Here is a 15,301-nt window from a genome sequence, read left to right on the forward strand (position 1 = left end):
CAGCAGAAGCCAAGGGGCTACTCAGTCCAACCAAGAGACACCTACCAACAGAGGGGGCCGGCCGCATAAACCACTGGGAAGGCCCAAAGCAACCACGGCTGCCCTGCCCAGACAAGGGGAGCAGGCAGAGACTAGACGCTGCCTCAAGGAATAGCAAATACCGCTGACATGGAAGCCAGCCGCAGACAGAACCCACTTGGGTGATGTCTTCCCCTACTCTAGACCTCTCCAAGCCCCAAGCACCAGAAGGGTAAGACTATGAAACAGAGGTGGAGTATGAGGGAGGAGCCTCAGGGCGGATCGCAAATACTCGAAGGTCAAAGGCGTTGGAATGAGAGGAAAAGAAAAGGAAATGAACATACGCCCTTCCTTCCTCCAAGAACTTGAGCCAAAACGATGGGCTTGCAATGGGGGATACGAACTTGGAGTTGTACGATGAACTGGATTATATTTTTAAAAACTAAAAGTTACCAGAAAACTATGAGATTTGCCAAAGATATCACAGACGAACATGAATGGAAGATTTGACAGAGCATGGAAGAACGCAGTGACTGGAGAAATATAAAATCACCCCATGTTTATACTCCCACTGCACTGAGACTGCCCCCCACCGCCCAAAAAACATAAAAACATGTGAAAAATTTAGGAAACTTGCTTGAAGACGCAATTTCAAATTAAACAAAATATAATCAAATGCAGATAAAAGGCCTTAAGAATCACACTTTACATACTCATCAATCATAAAAACAAGTTTGAGATGACTCTCTTACATACTTTCTTTTGAACATAAAAATATTAGAGTTCATAAAATTGTGAATTGGAAAAAGAAAGTGAAAATGACATTTTGAAATTCACCTTCTAAACCTAAAAATGCTTCTTATGATTCAAAGCATCGGCTGGAGCCAGCAATCTTAAAACACTAGGCTGAAATAATGAGGGCCATAAAATTCAATGATGTTCTGTAATGCACAGATATGTTTCCGACAGAAAAAATATTTCTGCTCCAACAAGGCAGTGTGTTTCTGCAAATGTGGCCCTAAAAATTCCAATATACAATATCAGAGGATCTTGATTTTGATTAAAGAAAAATGAATAAAGATAACTTTAAAAGATTACAAAGTCATCTCCTATGTTTAAGATTTATTGTTTATAAACCATCATATCATTTTGCTTTCCTTGGTACTTTAGTATGTAAGCAGTAACTCTCCTTTTTATAATGTAGCACTCGTTCTGGAGTTACGCCACCACCATTGTGACATTGTTTCTCATGGATTTACAAAAACCATCCCACTGAAAGATGGGTCAGAAATTTCAACATATGTAAATTAAACAATTAAACAATGTGGCCTCTTTTGAAATTTGCAAATTTATAATAACTTTTATTTTAAAGTAAGTTTCCTAGTTTGATTTATAATTGCATAAACTAGATGAGATGCTATAATTGTGCATTCTGATAGTGATTTTTTTTATCAGTCTCGAGATTTCTTTTTCCTGAAAAGAGAGACACAAGTCACTTCGACCACTTACATAATTTAAGAAATAAAGAAAAATACTATAAGCCATAGAATACTTAAGTAAAAAAGCTAGACTTTTTTCATGCTCATTTGAGACTCTGAAGGGCCATCCACATGAAAATTTAAGTTTCCTACCCCCAACCTCCAAAAAAGTTGAGTCAAACTGTTTCCTGCAGGGCTGGAGTTCCTTGATGTTGTAGGACTACTAAATATTTTACTAATCTCAGCGGGGAACTGGTTAACTGCTGTCTGTCAGATGTTTTTAATGGTCACCCCTCTGCGGGACAAAAAATGAGGAGGGTGTGAAACTGACCTATGTTTAAAGAAAGTTGCTCTTAGATCATTCAGGAAAGATAAAGGCCTGTACACTCACTCATATGTGATAGCCTGCACAATCACTGTGTCAAGCAAACATGTTTGCTTAGCAACCTCAAGTTCATTAACCATGGGGTCTCCTCCGCAGCAGCGGGCGGGGACCCCACTGTAGCTACCGCATAGAAGCCGTGCACAGAGGAGTCAAAACAGCAGGGAGCAAAAGGGGACCAGGTCAGCACTGGATCTTAGGGCACTCAAAACGCGCTTGATTCTTGCCGAGTCTGCACACTAGCTGCACACGAGACCTAAATCTTTATTAACACACAAACAGTGTGTTCTTGGCCAAACACGAAATAGTATTGCTTGATAAATATTGCCCTCATAAACAGATTAGGCTGGTATCAAACATTTCTTAACTACTTTCTTAGATCACTTGATGACATGTAAAATCATCTTACTTATTTGGGTTATCCATGGTCAAAAGGACAAATCTACATTATTTCTATTTGAATACAAATTAACTAATGAATTAATTTATAAGCAATAAATGAGCTCCTCCATGAAAAACACTTAGAACAATGCCTGCTTCATGGTTAGCATTAAAATAAATATTAGATAATCTTAGGACTATTATATTCTATAACAATGTAATAAAAGAAATGACAAGATGTATAATTATTAAGAATATTACATTAGGATAATGTCTGTCACTTTCTGTAAAGCTTTTTCCCCACTCTTTTTCATAACTAAAATCAACACCTTTGTAACTAAAACGCAAACATATGTTTAACATGCTCAGTCACGTACCAGTGTCTTAGCTGCCTGAGTAATCTGCTTCACTCTGCATGCAATGCGCTTGTCACGTCAGTGCCTCAGAAGGGATAAATGAGTGAATGAAATCACATTATACAGACTAAGACTCAACTTGTAATGATCTTTTCTTTTAGAAATTCTACGCTTGAGATAAGCTTTGAAAATTACATGCCTATATCTGGTATACGAAATCTAGCATGGAGTTAAAGGTTCCTCCTCAAGTTAGAGTTTTAGAGAGAGGAAAATTATAAGCCTATCTATGCACGAGAAGCTTAGCAATGGGGACCAAGAAACTTGAACCAAGAAACATCGATAAATGTTACTTGATTTGCAAAAGCTAATAATTAAGTTGCTGCTTGAACTGCAAATCCAATTGGTAGCAAACACTACCTATGACAGGTTATTTTTTTAGCAATTTCTCTTCTTACTCCGGAAAGTATTGCTATCACAACTTCAACTTTCTCCCCTATCATTCCCTTCATTACACAAAGTTTCCACTGAATCTACTCTAACAGAAAGCAGTCACGACCTAAATGGCAATTCTATTGGGTGGTTCTTTACAGTATTTGACGGAGAAGTTGATCAAGAACCAGGAGAGAGTACTGACCCAGAAGCCAAAAAATGAGAAAGTTCGAGATGAGAAACAGAGTTTGGAGTCCGAGTTGAGCCAGGTTAACTGCCTCAGAAAACAAAACTCAAAACTCTGCGGCGGAATATAACCGAATCCAGTCTCCACGATGCATTATTCACAACAGCCAGGATGCAATCCAAAATGACCTGGCCTAGGATAAATAAGAAAAAGTGACTCGTACTCAAGTGAAAAGGCAATCGATAGAGACCAAATCCAATATACCTGAAACGAACAGAAAAGGTGCTTAAAGGCACCTATGGTAAGGATTCTCAAGGATGTAAAAATATGTACATATGTATATAATGAATAGGTGGATAGAACATGTCAGCAGAAAAAAAAGAAACTTAAAAAAATGGAAATTCTAGAAATGAAAATACAATATCCAAAATTAAAAAAAAAAAAAATTCCCTGGATGAAGGAGACATATAAAAGTCAGTGAACTTACAGATCAATAGAAATAATGCAATCTAAAGTTCAGAGAAAAAAAAAATTTAATGAATAAAAGCCTCAGGAAATTTGTGGACAAAATTTAAAAAATGGGTATAAATGGAGTCCCAGGAGGACAGGAGAGAGAAAAGGGAGCAAAAAATTTATTTAAAAAAAAAAAGGCCAAAATTTTCTAAATTTGATGAAAGACATAAACATACCAATGTAAGAAAGCAATAATACACCAAGTTGAATAGTGGCACCCAAAAGTTATTTCCAAATCCTAACCCCTAGCACCTTTGACTGGGCTCTTATTTAGAAATTACATCTTTGCAGATGTAATTAAGTTAAGGATCCCGAGGTAAGATCAGTCTGGATTTAGAGTGGGCCCCAAATCCAATGACAAGTGTCCCTATAGCTTTTCCTATATTTTTAAGTATTTTTTTAAAACAGATGTCAAGATTACCAGTTAGTAGTTAATGAATTAATGGGCCAATTCAAAACAACTGGTATAGAACTCCAGCTTCAGGTAACGGAAGAATAAATTCACAGGACAAGGCTTCCTGCAAATGACAATATAAAATGTAGACAAAGTGGAAGAAAAACATGTGAAGATGCTGGAACGTGATCAAAAGTGGGCAGACACCGGCACAGAGCTTCTCCTTGGAAGACTCAAACTATTTGAAGTAAGAAATGTGAGTTTCTTCTTCTTCTTCTTTTTTTTTTTTTTGCCTGAGGGTACTTCCCACTTCCTGTAGTTTTATTGGTGGAAAACTGCAGTCTTACCAGTTGAAGGTGGCAGAGAAAAGAGTTCAGAAATAGCAGAAGAACTGGACATTGAAGGAAGAAATCCCAGAAGTAGCTTCATGAGTGGTCCAACACTAAATGTGAATATAAACTACCCAAATCCCAGGCTGACTATAAACTCTGCAGGTCCAGGGAAGACCATGGAAGGCCCGATTAAAAGTGGGCAGAAAGAAGTGAGCAATCCGTTAAGATCTGAAAGTCGGCTACATTTTCTGATGGACTGTGGTCACTAAGGCACATACAACTCAAGTACTAGAAAGCTAAAGCTTTACTGGACTGAGGTATCAGTGGACATGGGCTGGCAGATTAGCTGGGAATTTAGAAGGGAAATGCTAGAAGCTAAGAAATGCAAAGCTTCAAAAATCTGAGTACAAACTCGACCCAAATAATTACGCAAGCACAGGGAAGACTACAAGGAAAAAGCCACAGCCAGAAGCTGAAAGAACTCAATGTTGCAGCTGTCAGCTGAGCAGTGTCACTGTGGGCAACACAAAGCTTCCACTTTCACTGCAGGCAACTTAACTGAGGACAAGACCACAAACAAAAGCAACAGTCTGCAAAAGGAAAAATGATAGAGTTGCTATGACATATTATCCACAATATCCGTTTTCTGAACAAAAATAGAATTATAGACACGCAGAAAATAAGGCAGGAAAGAATGAGCCACATTCATGAATACGGCAGCCAACAGAAACTGATCCCTAATGGGCCTACATGTTGGATTTAGATGACAAAGACTTCAAAGCAGCTATTTTAAAGATGTTCAAATAATTAAAGGAAAATATGGTCTCAATAACTGTACAGATATGGAATCTCAACAAACAGACCTAAAAAGAACCAAATGGAAATATGTTATAGATAAAAAAATATGGTAATTGAAATGAAAATATTCTTATATGGGCTTAAGAGCAAATTGGAGAAGATAGAGGGAAGAATCATTAAATGTGAAAATAGGTCAACAGAAATCACATAATCCAAAACACAGAGAAAAATAGAATTTCAAAGATGTGTGAGACAATTATCAAGAAACCCAAAATATGTGTAACTAGAATTTCAAAAGGAAAGAAAAAAGGGTAGAAAAATATTTTGAAAATCGGTGGCCAAAAGTTTTCAAAACTAGTGAAAACCACTATATTATCATTCTAAGAAGCTAAATGAATCTCAAGCAGGATTAAAAACAGGCCAAGATAGAGCATTGCCAAAGTGGTGAAACTGAAGATAAACAGAATATCTTAACATACACGGTGCTGAAAGAGCTGGCTATCCTTTGGGAAAAGTGAACTATGACCCATACCATACATTAAAAAAATTAACTTTAAATGGAGCTTAGTGTTAGACATAAAAGCAAAATGTCTAAAAAAAAAAAAAAGAGAATGAGAGAATCACTGCAACCTTAACTAAGATTTCTTAGTTAGGACCAACATGGCAAAATTATATTAAAAAATAGAAACTCGAACTTCATCAAAATAGAAAACTTCCTTTCAACTTCTCAAAAGATGACACTAAGATAATGTAAAAACAAGTCACAGAGGCAAAGTGCTTGTAACCAGAGTATATAAAGAACTCTTACAATTCAATAATAACAATAAAAAATCACAATTAGAAACTGGGCAAAAGATGTGGACATGTCACAAAGATTTAATTGGCCAATAATCACAATGAAAAGATGCTCATGTTGTCGGTCATCAGTGAAATACAAATTAAAATATCAATGAGATACCACTATGCCCTTCATAGAGTTAGGCTGATCATATCGATGCACGGAACCCTCACACATTGCTGGCGAGAAAGTCGTGATACAACACATTGCAAAAGATCTGACAGTTCCTTATAAATTTGTTATGTACACTTACCACGTGACCCAGCAATTCCACGCCAAGGTATTTTTCCAAGAGAACTGAAAACGTGTCTGCATAAAATCTTGTATAAAATGTTCATAAACAGCTTTATTCATAATAGCCCTAAACTGAAAACAACTCAAATGCTCATCAGTAGGTAAACTGATCATTTGTGGTGTATATCCATGTAATGAACTAGTACTTAGCAATAAGAACAAACTGTTGATACACATGAGATGGATGAATCTCAGAAACATTATAATGAGTCAAAGAAGCCAGACCCACAACTGTTCATGCTGAATGATTCCATTGTTATGAAATTGCTGAAAAGGCAAAACTAATATTAAGTGACAAAAGGATGTCCCGGTTGCCCGGAGCCACGGGGAAGTGAGGAAAACAAGCTTCAAAGAGGCACTGGACAATTTTTCACAATATTCCCATCTTGACTGTGGTGGTAGGTACATGGCTATATACATTTTTCAAAATGCATCAAAGTGTACAATTAAATGGGTGTGTTTTATTGTATGTAAATTATATCTCAAGGTTGATTAAAACATTTAAAAAGTGTAGTTATCTTTGACATAACAGTTGGAGACACTAAGCCATTGCTCATATATCTCTTAAATAATCTTAATTCATCTCAATTAATTTCCAAGCAACTGCTACCTTAGGTGAGTACCAGCACTGGAATTTATCAGCTGTGACCGTCTGCATCTCCACATCCCACCCCAACTCCTATTCTAACGTTACCTCCGTGAGAGCAGAAATCTTGATGGTCTTTTATGCCACGGGTCCCCAACCTCCAGGCCGTGGACCGGTGCCCTGTAAGAAACCAGGCCGCACAGCAGGTGAGCAAGTGAAGCTTTATCAGTATTTACCAGTGCTGGCATCACCGCCTCAGCTCCACCTCAGATCATCAGGCATTAGATTCTCATAGGAGCACCGGTTCCTGGTGTCAAAAAGGTTGGGGGACCGCTGTTTTATGCTACATCCTCAATGCCAAGAAGTGTGTATGGCCCGTGGCAGATGCTCAATATATTTTGGTTGAATTAATGAATAAATGAATAATGAATTAATGAATAAATGAATAAATGTATCCCAACAAATACTAAGTAATCTCTCTTAGGTCTTAGCCCAATCTTCACTACTTACTTCTTTGATTTAAATTACATCTTTTTACCGATGACTCAAATCTATGCATCCTATTCTCTCTCACTGATCAACATCCATTTACAACTGCCTACTGCACAACTCCATTTGAAAGTCCCACGGGCAACTCAATGCCCCATGTTTAAATGGAACTCATTCACTTCCTCTAAGTTTATCCATCTCATCCACACTAAAACCTGTCCCAAACATGTCACATTCATACTACCTTCCCACTTTACTTCACTCTCAAATTCTTGAAAAGAACAGTCTATCTTCAAACAGTCTCTATTAACTCTTTAACACATTAAATCTAATTTCCACCCTGATCAGGCCAGTAAAAGCATCCTCACAGCGGTCAGCACAAGAGAACATTTAATTCTCTCAATTAAATGAATTCTTTTTCATTTAAACTGTACCTTAGCCCCACTCCCGTATGCCCACTAGCTCTGCCTTAATTCAGTCTTATTTCAGTTATTTCTCTCTTGAATCTGTGCAAAACCACTAATTAGTCTGTCTCACTTTTTTCTAGTTCATCTCCCACAATGTTACTATCCTTTGAAAAACAAGTCAGTGGTCCCCACCTAATGGCTAAAATTCAAACCAACAGCCACGCACACATCTTTTTGGCCTCCCTACCGGCCACTTTCCTCTTGAACTCCAAGCATTTTCTAAAACACACCCTTTTATGTCTTCATGACTCAGCCTCTTCTGCCTGCAATGCTTTTTTCTTCTTCTCCACCTTAAAATCTTAAGTTCTCTTCAAAACTTACTTGAAATGTCTCCTCTGCCACGGATTCTTCCCCAACTCTTTCAGTTGGAGCTGTTCATTCCCATTTATGATTCTTGATGTGGGTAAGCACACCTCGAGCGAACACTGACCAGGTTACACTTGCTATGGCTCTGACTATGGGGCAGGCATTACACACGTTACTTCACGCGGCATGCTACAAATCATTATTTTTATCGAACTGTTGTGTAATGTTCAAACACTGATCCCTGGAGACAGGACTAATGTGTGGTAGTGGACAATTTTCTGTTTATTGACTTTTTTACCTGTATGTCCTCACCTTGACCATAACCCCTCCCATGCCCAGTGCTTGACATGCTACATAGCAGGCATAGGTACTAAGTATTTTTCCAGAGTAAATAAACAAATGTTCCATTTCCGGTTCTTCAGTTAAATCAATTCCAGTAACCAATGGGATGACATAACATACTATAGCCAGATTAACTTCATATCCACCTAATTCTTCACATACATACTGAAATTACTATACTTACTGTACTATCTACTATTTTTCTCTTAATAAGGGTTTTTCAATCTGTGAACTTTATCATTTTCCAACAGTAATCCTTGTTTTCTCAACAGTTCCATTAAAACTTGATTCTGGACTTTCTTATACTTAAAAAAGAAAATGACAATACTACAGATAAAAACATCTTGAAAGTTCTTCGAATGCCCTTTATCTCTAATGGTTGAATTAATAATCTGCTTTCTGATGTGACCATGTTAAGATGGCAGAATTTTCCAGAACCTAAAATCTGTCAGGGTTTCAAATTAACTAATAATTCCATACGGGAAATGAGTATTACTAACAGGATGTTTTGCTTGGGTAGTCCCTTAAATGTGTATTTACATAATAAAATGTTATCTTAGAATAAAATCCAAAGTTTCTTCCAGCTCAAAAAAGTCAGTGTTTTTAAATGACTGAGACTCAGTTGTGTATACAGTTGAAGGCATAAATAAATTTGTTAATGAAATCTATGACTAATCCAAAACAATATCCAGAAGACCACGGGCGGCCACCACAAACTAGCCCTACCTACAGGGAACAGTCAGTCTTCAAACACTGTACAAATAGTTGATTAAAAAAAAAAAAAAAAAGATTTGTGAGCGGAAATGTCCCAGGCACTTCCAGTTGGTCTACTTCAGTCTCTGATATGTAACAAGTCAGTCGATGGGTGTCAGTTTCCTCTCCTTGTTTACCCAGACATCTCCTAAATGAAGCATGGCCCTCGCGTGTCACAGCAGTTTTTTTCAGTGTGCATAAATCCTTACATGCGGTTTCCCACACACTGTTTCTCTTTCTCAGACCTGTCCTGGGTAAGAAGAGTACAATCATGAAATTTAAGCCCTGTCATTCATGAAGAAGTCAGATGTTGCTGGATGCTGGAAAGAGGGAAATCGATAATTTCAACATGACGTAGAATGAGCATGGGTATATAGATACCAGTCTGACATGAAGGCACCAGATGGCCACCGCAGTTAATCTCATATCACTAAGTAAAAATCACATCACTGCCAACCTTTTCTAGCAAAAGGAAATGCAATTCACCTTTAGAAGGAAAATAAATTATTTGTCTCCAAAGACATGATTTCCAAATAATTCGATAGAATTCTCATGTCGAACTAAAATCCATTCTGATACAAACTGAAAAAGCTACAGATATTTCTACTTGGGGGGGGACACATGATGACAGCCATTTCTTTCTGATCCACGTCAAAGTCACTGTGGGTAGGGAATGGTTCCTTCCGGGTTTGCATATGATTTTGTCTTTGAAATATCTTATGTGTCATACTCTGTATATGCCGGGGCCAAGGCTCAAGACAAACGTCTTTGTCCTTCAAGTTCCAGGACAATATTCTGCAGTGATGGCAGGCAGTTAGCCCTGAGTCGTCTATGCAGTAATAGTAGACGGTTTTGCTCAAGCCTGCTTGAATCTTACCTGGGTTACTGTTACTTAGCTCAGAATGTTTTTGTATGCATTAGGGTTTCTTTCTTCGAATGTAATGTTTTTCTCTACAGAGTTGGAAATTTTAGCAAAATGAGTCGATCTGCTGTAATTCCGCTGGTTTTTATGGAAGTACAGTCATCTCATATGCAGTTTGCATTCCCTTTGAGTTTATGAAGGTCTAAAGATACCACAGACCAAAAAGTCGGTTTGCATGAACGGGGGCTGCCCATGTGAAGGACAAACCTGAGTTTTGGGGTCACTAGAGGAAGACTAAACTTTTCAAAGACGTCAAATACTAACTCAACCTCCTCAAGGTCTTCGGAAAGTAGAAAAGGCCAAATCTAAGCGGGTTTTTAAGTATCTGCTGACCCCATACCAAATTCACAAATGCGTTTTGCTCGTTGTACTTTAATTTCTCACCACTTTATGCAAACATTTGTGTAACTGAGTAGATGAAAATTTGGGCTCAGAAATGAGGTGGTAAATTAAATTTCAAGAATGAAGTAAAATTTGGGTAAACTATATTTCTAAGTGGGAAGCATATGCATAAGTGTGATTTCTTTCTCTATATTGTCCTATCAGAAATCTACGGTTTCACTTATACTGATCTTTGATTTAAAAAAAAAAAATGGCTCCCTTTATTCTTTAAAAAAAAAGTGGAAATAGCCAATTTGATAATAAATATATGGATTACAAAAAAGTGAGGTAAAAGAAAGAAAAAAGAGAAAAGAAAAAGGCTGATTCTCAGATTAAACAGCCCCTCCCATAACCCATCTCAAAGCAATCTATATACTAAGGTCACACTGTTAAAATATGTTACTTGTCATATATTAAAAATAAATGTTTAAAAGGAGCCTGTAACTATACAAGAGGTCTGCCTGGGATAATCATGTTGAACTTCACAAATGGTGACATATAAGTAGAAATGCATTAAGTTTGAACTGTATTCGAAAATAAAGTTTTAAGTAGATGTTTCAAAGCCTTCTACTGACATTCTCATCTTGCTGGAAATGGCATCAACATCTCAAACACACCATAATGAAAAGCCACTCTTAAAACACTCCTTAAATATGAAAAAAAAACAAAACAAAAAAACCACAAACTAATTGTGGCTTACCTAAGACACCAACTAAGTGCTATTTCACATTCTTTATTTGAGTAAAATAAACCTACTTTATCATATTTTACTCTGAAGGTTTCAAAAACAGTAGTGCTCAAAAGATGATGATCACTAGGAGATGCACAGAATAGCAAACTGAAAGTAAACGCATGTAGAAAGGATAACTTACTAAAACACAGCCAGCCCTCGTATCTGTGGGTTCCGCGTCCATGGGTTCAACCAACCATGCATTGAAAATGTTCAAAAAAAAGGTTAAGTTGCTGCTGACGTGTACCGTGTAGTCAGGCCTACGATGGTGGTATTTGTACAGGCTTTTTTTCTTGTCCTTAGTCCCTAAACAATATAGTATAGCTAGTTATATAGCATTTACATTGTATTAGGTATTATAATATTCAATCTAGAGATGATTTAAAGTACCCAAGAGGATGTGCATAGGACATGGCAAATACTAGGCCGTTTTATATAAGGGACTTGAGCCAAACCCCCACGGATACCGAGGGAAGACGGCAATTAATTTTCATTTCCAATATAATAATTTTCCAATGACCAATTTAAATACAGTAATTGCTTATATTTAATTATACAAAGAGATTTCTAATATAATTAGTATGGGAAATCATATTAAAGATGTAAAAACAGAAAAATGTACATCATAACACAACAAAAAAGTCTTCTACTTCAGTTCAAATGTCTTTCCTATAATAATTTTCTCTAAAACGCTGAATGATGTCGAAACATTTGGCATTATAATGAAAGAGTATCAAGATACACAACAAAAAGCCCGCTATGGTAGGACTATAATTTCAAATGAGTTTTTATGAAATCCACAGAAGTTATGGAAGCCTGCTGACTGAAGCATGAAGTCTGACATTCACAGAACTAATGACTGAAATTTTTCTAGAAAATAAGTCATTATGAATATTCAGATTTTTAAAAAGGATAATTAAAATGCACTCAATAAAACTTCAAAAAACTAATATCCATTTATGACGGAGATCCAAAAGCTTGCATCTAAAATGTGATGAAAACAACTCTGGTGAGCCCAAGCAAGGATGAAAGAATGACCGAGAATATGTAAATGTTCAGTCATATTCTGCTCTGTGAAGTCGGCTTTATTAATAACTTTAATTGTATAATAATTTAAAAATTTTTATAGACTTAAGCAAAAGAATGGGAGCTTAATACCTACATTGTGGTGAGCAAATAAGCTTTGTGTGATTTATAAATTTTAATTAAAGACTGGGTAATAAAAATTAAAAGTTAAAACAACTTAGTTTTCAGTACACTAATATAATTTTACTTTGTAATACAATATAGCTGTCACATACAATGGCTCTGATAGGCTGAAATCAAATTTTAATGGCCAAAGAAGGCCATGGAAGGGTTTATACAACATTCAATAAGCAATAACATCTATTCAGTGTACAATAACAAAAAAGTACTAACCTAGAAACACAGAAAAGAATTTATTGTTTTGAAATTCCAGAAATAAAAATAACAGAATAGCATATAATCCATAACAATGTGGCCCTATAATTTCTAAACTACAGTCCAATTAACACATTCAAGAAACAGAAACAATCTACGTGTTTTTCTACCAGGTAAATATAGCCGAGAAAGTTGCCCATAAAGAAAAAGGCTTTAAAAGTCTTAACTACAAAGAACCTTCTACTGTGACATTGTGAAGACATGCCATGCGCCTGACAGGACACTAAGCTATTTCCCAAAGATTCTGTTTACTGCTCGGCTGCATATTGTGATCCGACAAACGGTCAATATTTCACTTCATTACCAAGCTCATTCGACCAAAGCAGCACAGTAATGTTTTAAAACCACCTGCTGATATTCATTAGTATGTAAAAAGCACAGCACACAAATTTGAAAATGTTTAACTCGTCCATAAATAATGTATAGTATCTCTGGATAAGCTTTTTTAAAAAAAAAAGCCTGAGCAGTCAGCCCAACAATGGGGAAAACAGACTCTCTATTTTGACTGAAGTAAAGATATGTTAAAATTATAATTGATGTCATTGCCAAGAATTAACAAATAAATACGAATTTAAAAATATTAAGTAGTTCTTCTGGCAGCAAAGTTACATCCAACAAAGTAACATCTCCGAGCGAAAAAAATCAATGTGGAGCTTGAATGCAATTTGTGTTTTGTTTCTATAAAAATGCGGTGTTACTTTCAGGTGTTTCTAAATGACTAGATTTGTAAATAAGCAGTGAGTTTCTTTCCCTCTCAGTTTATTTCTAGTTCCCCCTATGCAGATCATAAACAGAACTAAAAATTACTTAGCTTTTGCTCAGTACTCTAACTGCATGAATCAAGGTCTTTTTCATTTTGAACAGTGATTTATTGTCATTCATATAATAAACAACAAAACCAAATTCTAAAATTTTAAGTGTTTAAAATTTCAGATGACAGAGCCACTAATTGGTAACAGTTTCTTTAATTTCACATGAATAATCTAACTAGAAACGCTAATGACTACCTGGCAACAGATTTGAAAGGAACCATTTTCTGTGAAGGAAAAAAAAAAACACATGCAAAATCCCCCCAAAACATATCACCTTCTTTCTTATTTTGTATCTAAACTTGTAAAATTTTTATGACTACGTGATCATTCTACATAATACAGATCTTCTCGAGCATGTCTAAAGGAAATTACAGTTTTTGGTCTTAACGAGTAAGACTAAGATGGAAAAGGGGATGAAAACAGTGAAATCTGAGGGAGCAGACGCCCCTACACACAGGCACACTGCTGTTCACCCGGTTAAGTCGGCTGTTACATTTCGGTCCATAATTTACAAGGCAACTATGAAATCAGAACACAGGTATTTCCTCTTCCTAGAATGAACAATTCTTTGAAAACTTCTATCCTTAAATGATCGTTGGATGGTTTTTTCCCCCAAAAGAATAGGAAAAAAAGAAAGTTTCCACCCCCAAATTCATATACACAAGTGGACGACAAGCTGGTTTTAGACTGCCCAGTGACACAGAATGTCAGTACATCTGAGTGAGGCAGGTGCCAGCCTAGACGGTTCAAAACACGATCTAGTAAGACAAATATATGTTGTTATGCCTTCCAACTAGGAAGCAGTTCATTATTGTCCTAAAACCATGTTTAATTAATCCCTAAGATAATGGACTTCTAGGATGTGGTACCTAAGTACGCCTGAATCGATAGAATGTCAAATTCAAAGCTGCTGTGCAAGTAAAATCATCATTGGAAAAACTCAACCGTACTATAAAAGGAAGGAGAGATTAGTGCTTAAAACTCATACCAGAGGTATGAAGGCTGAGTTTTTGTTTGTGGAGAGAGATTCACCCGATCAAGACCAACCGGAATACAGAACAGAGAATGAAAATGTTTTTGAAAATAAGGAGGAAGGGGAAGAAAAAGGAACATGGAGCAGAGCCAGGCAGTAAAAGAATGACTAGGTAGACTGATAACAAAGGAAAATGAGGCGTGTGCACACGGCTCTCCTTTTTCTGTCCTCTGTGTTCCGAATAATTTACAATGTAAGTGGCATAAGGTTACACTAGCAGGCAAGAATGAGCTTTCTGATGGATAGAGATGAAGGATTTGAAGCTAATGAACGGTTTTGTTTTCTTGTTTTTGTTTTTTGCTTTTAATTCATACCTGGAAGCCTTGAATCCTTGCTAAATATTCCAGTTGTTTTGAAGGTTGTACTGGAGAACAAGGGGGAGTAGGAGAACTTCCTTTTAAACCTATGGCTTCAGCTGTAGATGTTCCATTCATAAGGAGCTCCCTGGCAACGGTGGCTGAACTATTCGAAGAGGGAGATATACTGAAGAAAGAGCTGGAGGGTTGGTTCATATCTTTGGGTGACAAATAGCCTAAGGTAGTGCCAGAGATTACTTTGTGGCGGCTGGCTTCCATCTCTTGATAAACATCAGGAGACAAATGAAGAATTCCTTTTGGAG

At 36.7% G+C, this 15,301-nt stretch overlaps 1 protein-coding gene across 10 annotated transcripts in view; it reads right to left on the reverse strand.

Annotated features, from left to right (window-relative positions):
• STAU2 (staufen double-stranded RNA binding protein 2) overlaps positions 1–15,301 on the reverse strand; it is a 220,086-nt gene that overhangs the window by 92,674 nt on the left and 112,111 nt on the right. For 9 of the 10 annotated variants that reach the window (XM_039841867.1, XM_039841873.1, XM_039841872.1 and 6 more), the window contains one exon: positions 14,997–15,301. In XM_039841867.1, coding sequence (XP_039697801.1) covers positions 14,997–15,301 — 305 coding nt within the window. Of the gene's footprint in view, positions 1–9,533; positions 9,594–14,996 lie in introns of those variants that run through there. The other variant, XM_039841877.1, reaches the window with a different exon arrangement.

The sequence above is a fragment of the Pteropus medius genome, unplaced genomic scaffold (genome assembly GCF_902729225.1).
Source record: "Pteropus medius unplaced genomic scaffold, Ma_sr-lr_union100, whole genome shotgun sequence".
Lineage (NCBI taxonomy): Eukaryota > Metazoa > Chordata > Mammalia > Chiroptera > Pteropodidae > Pteropus > Pteropus medius.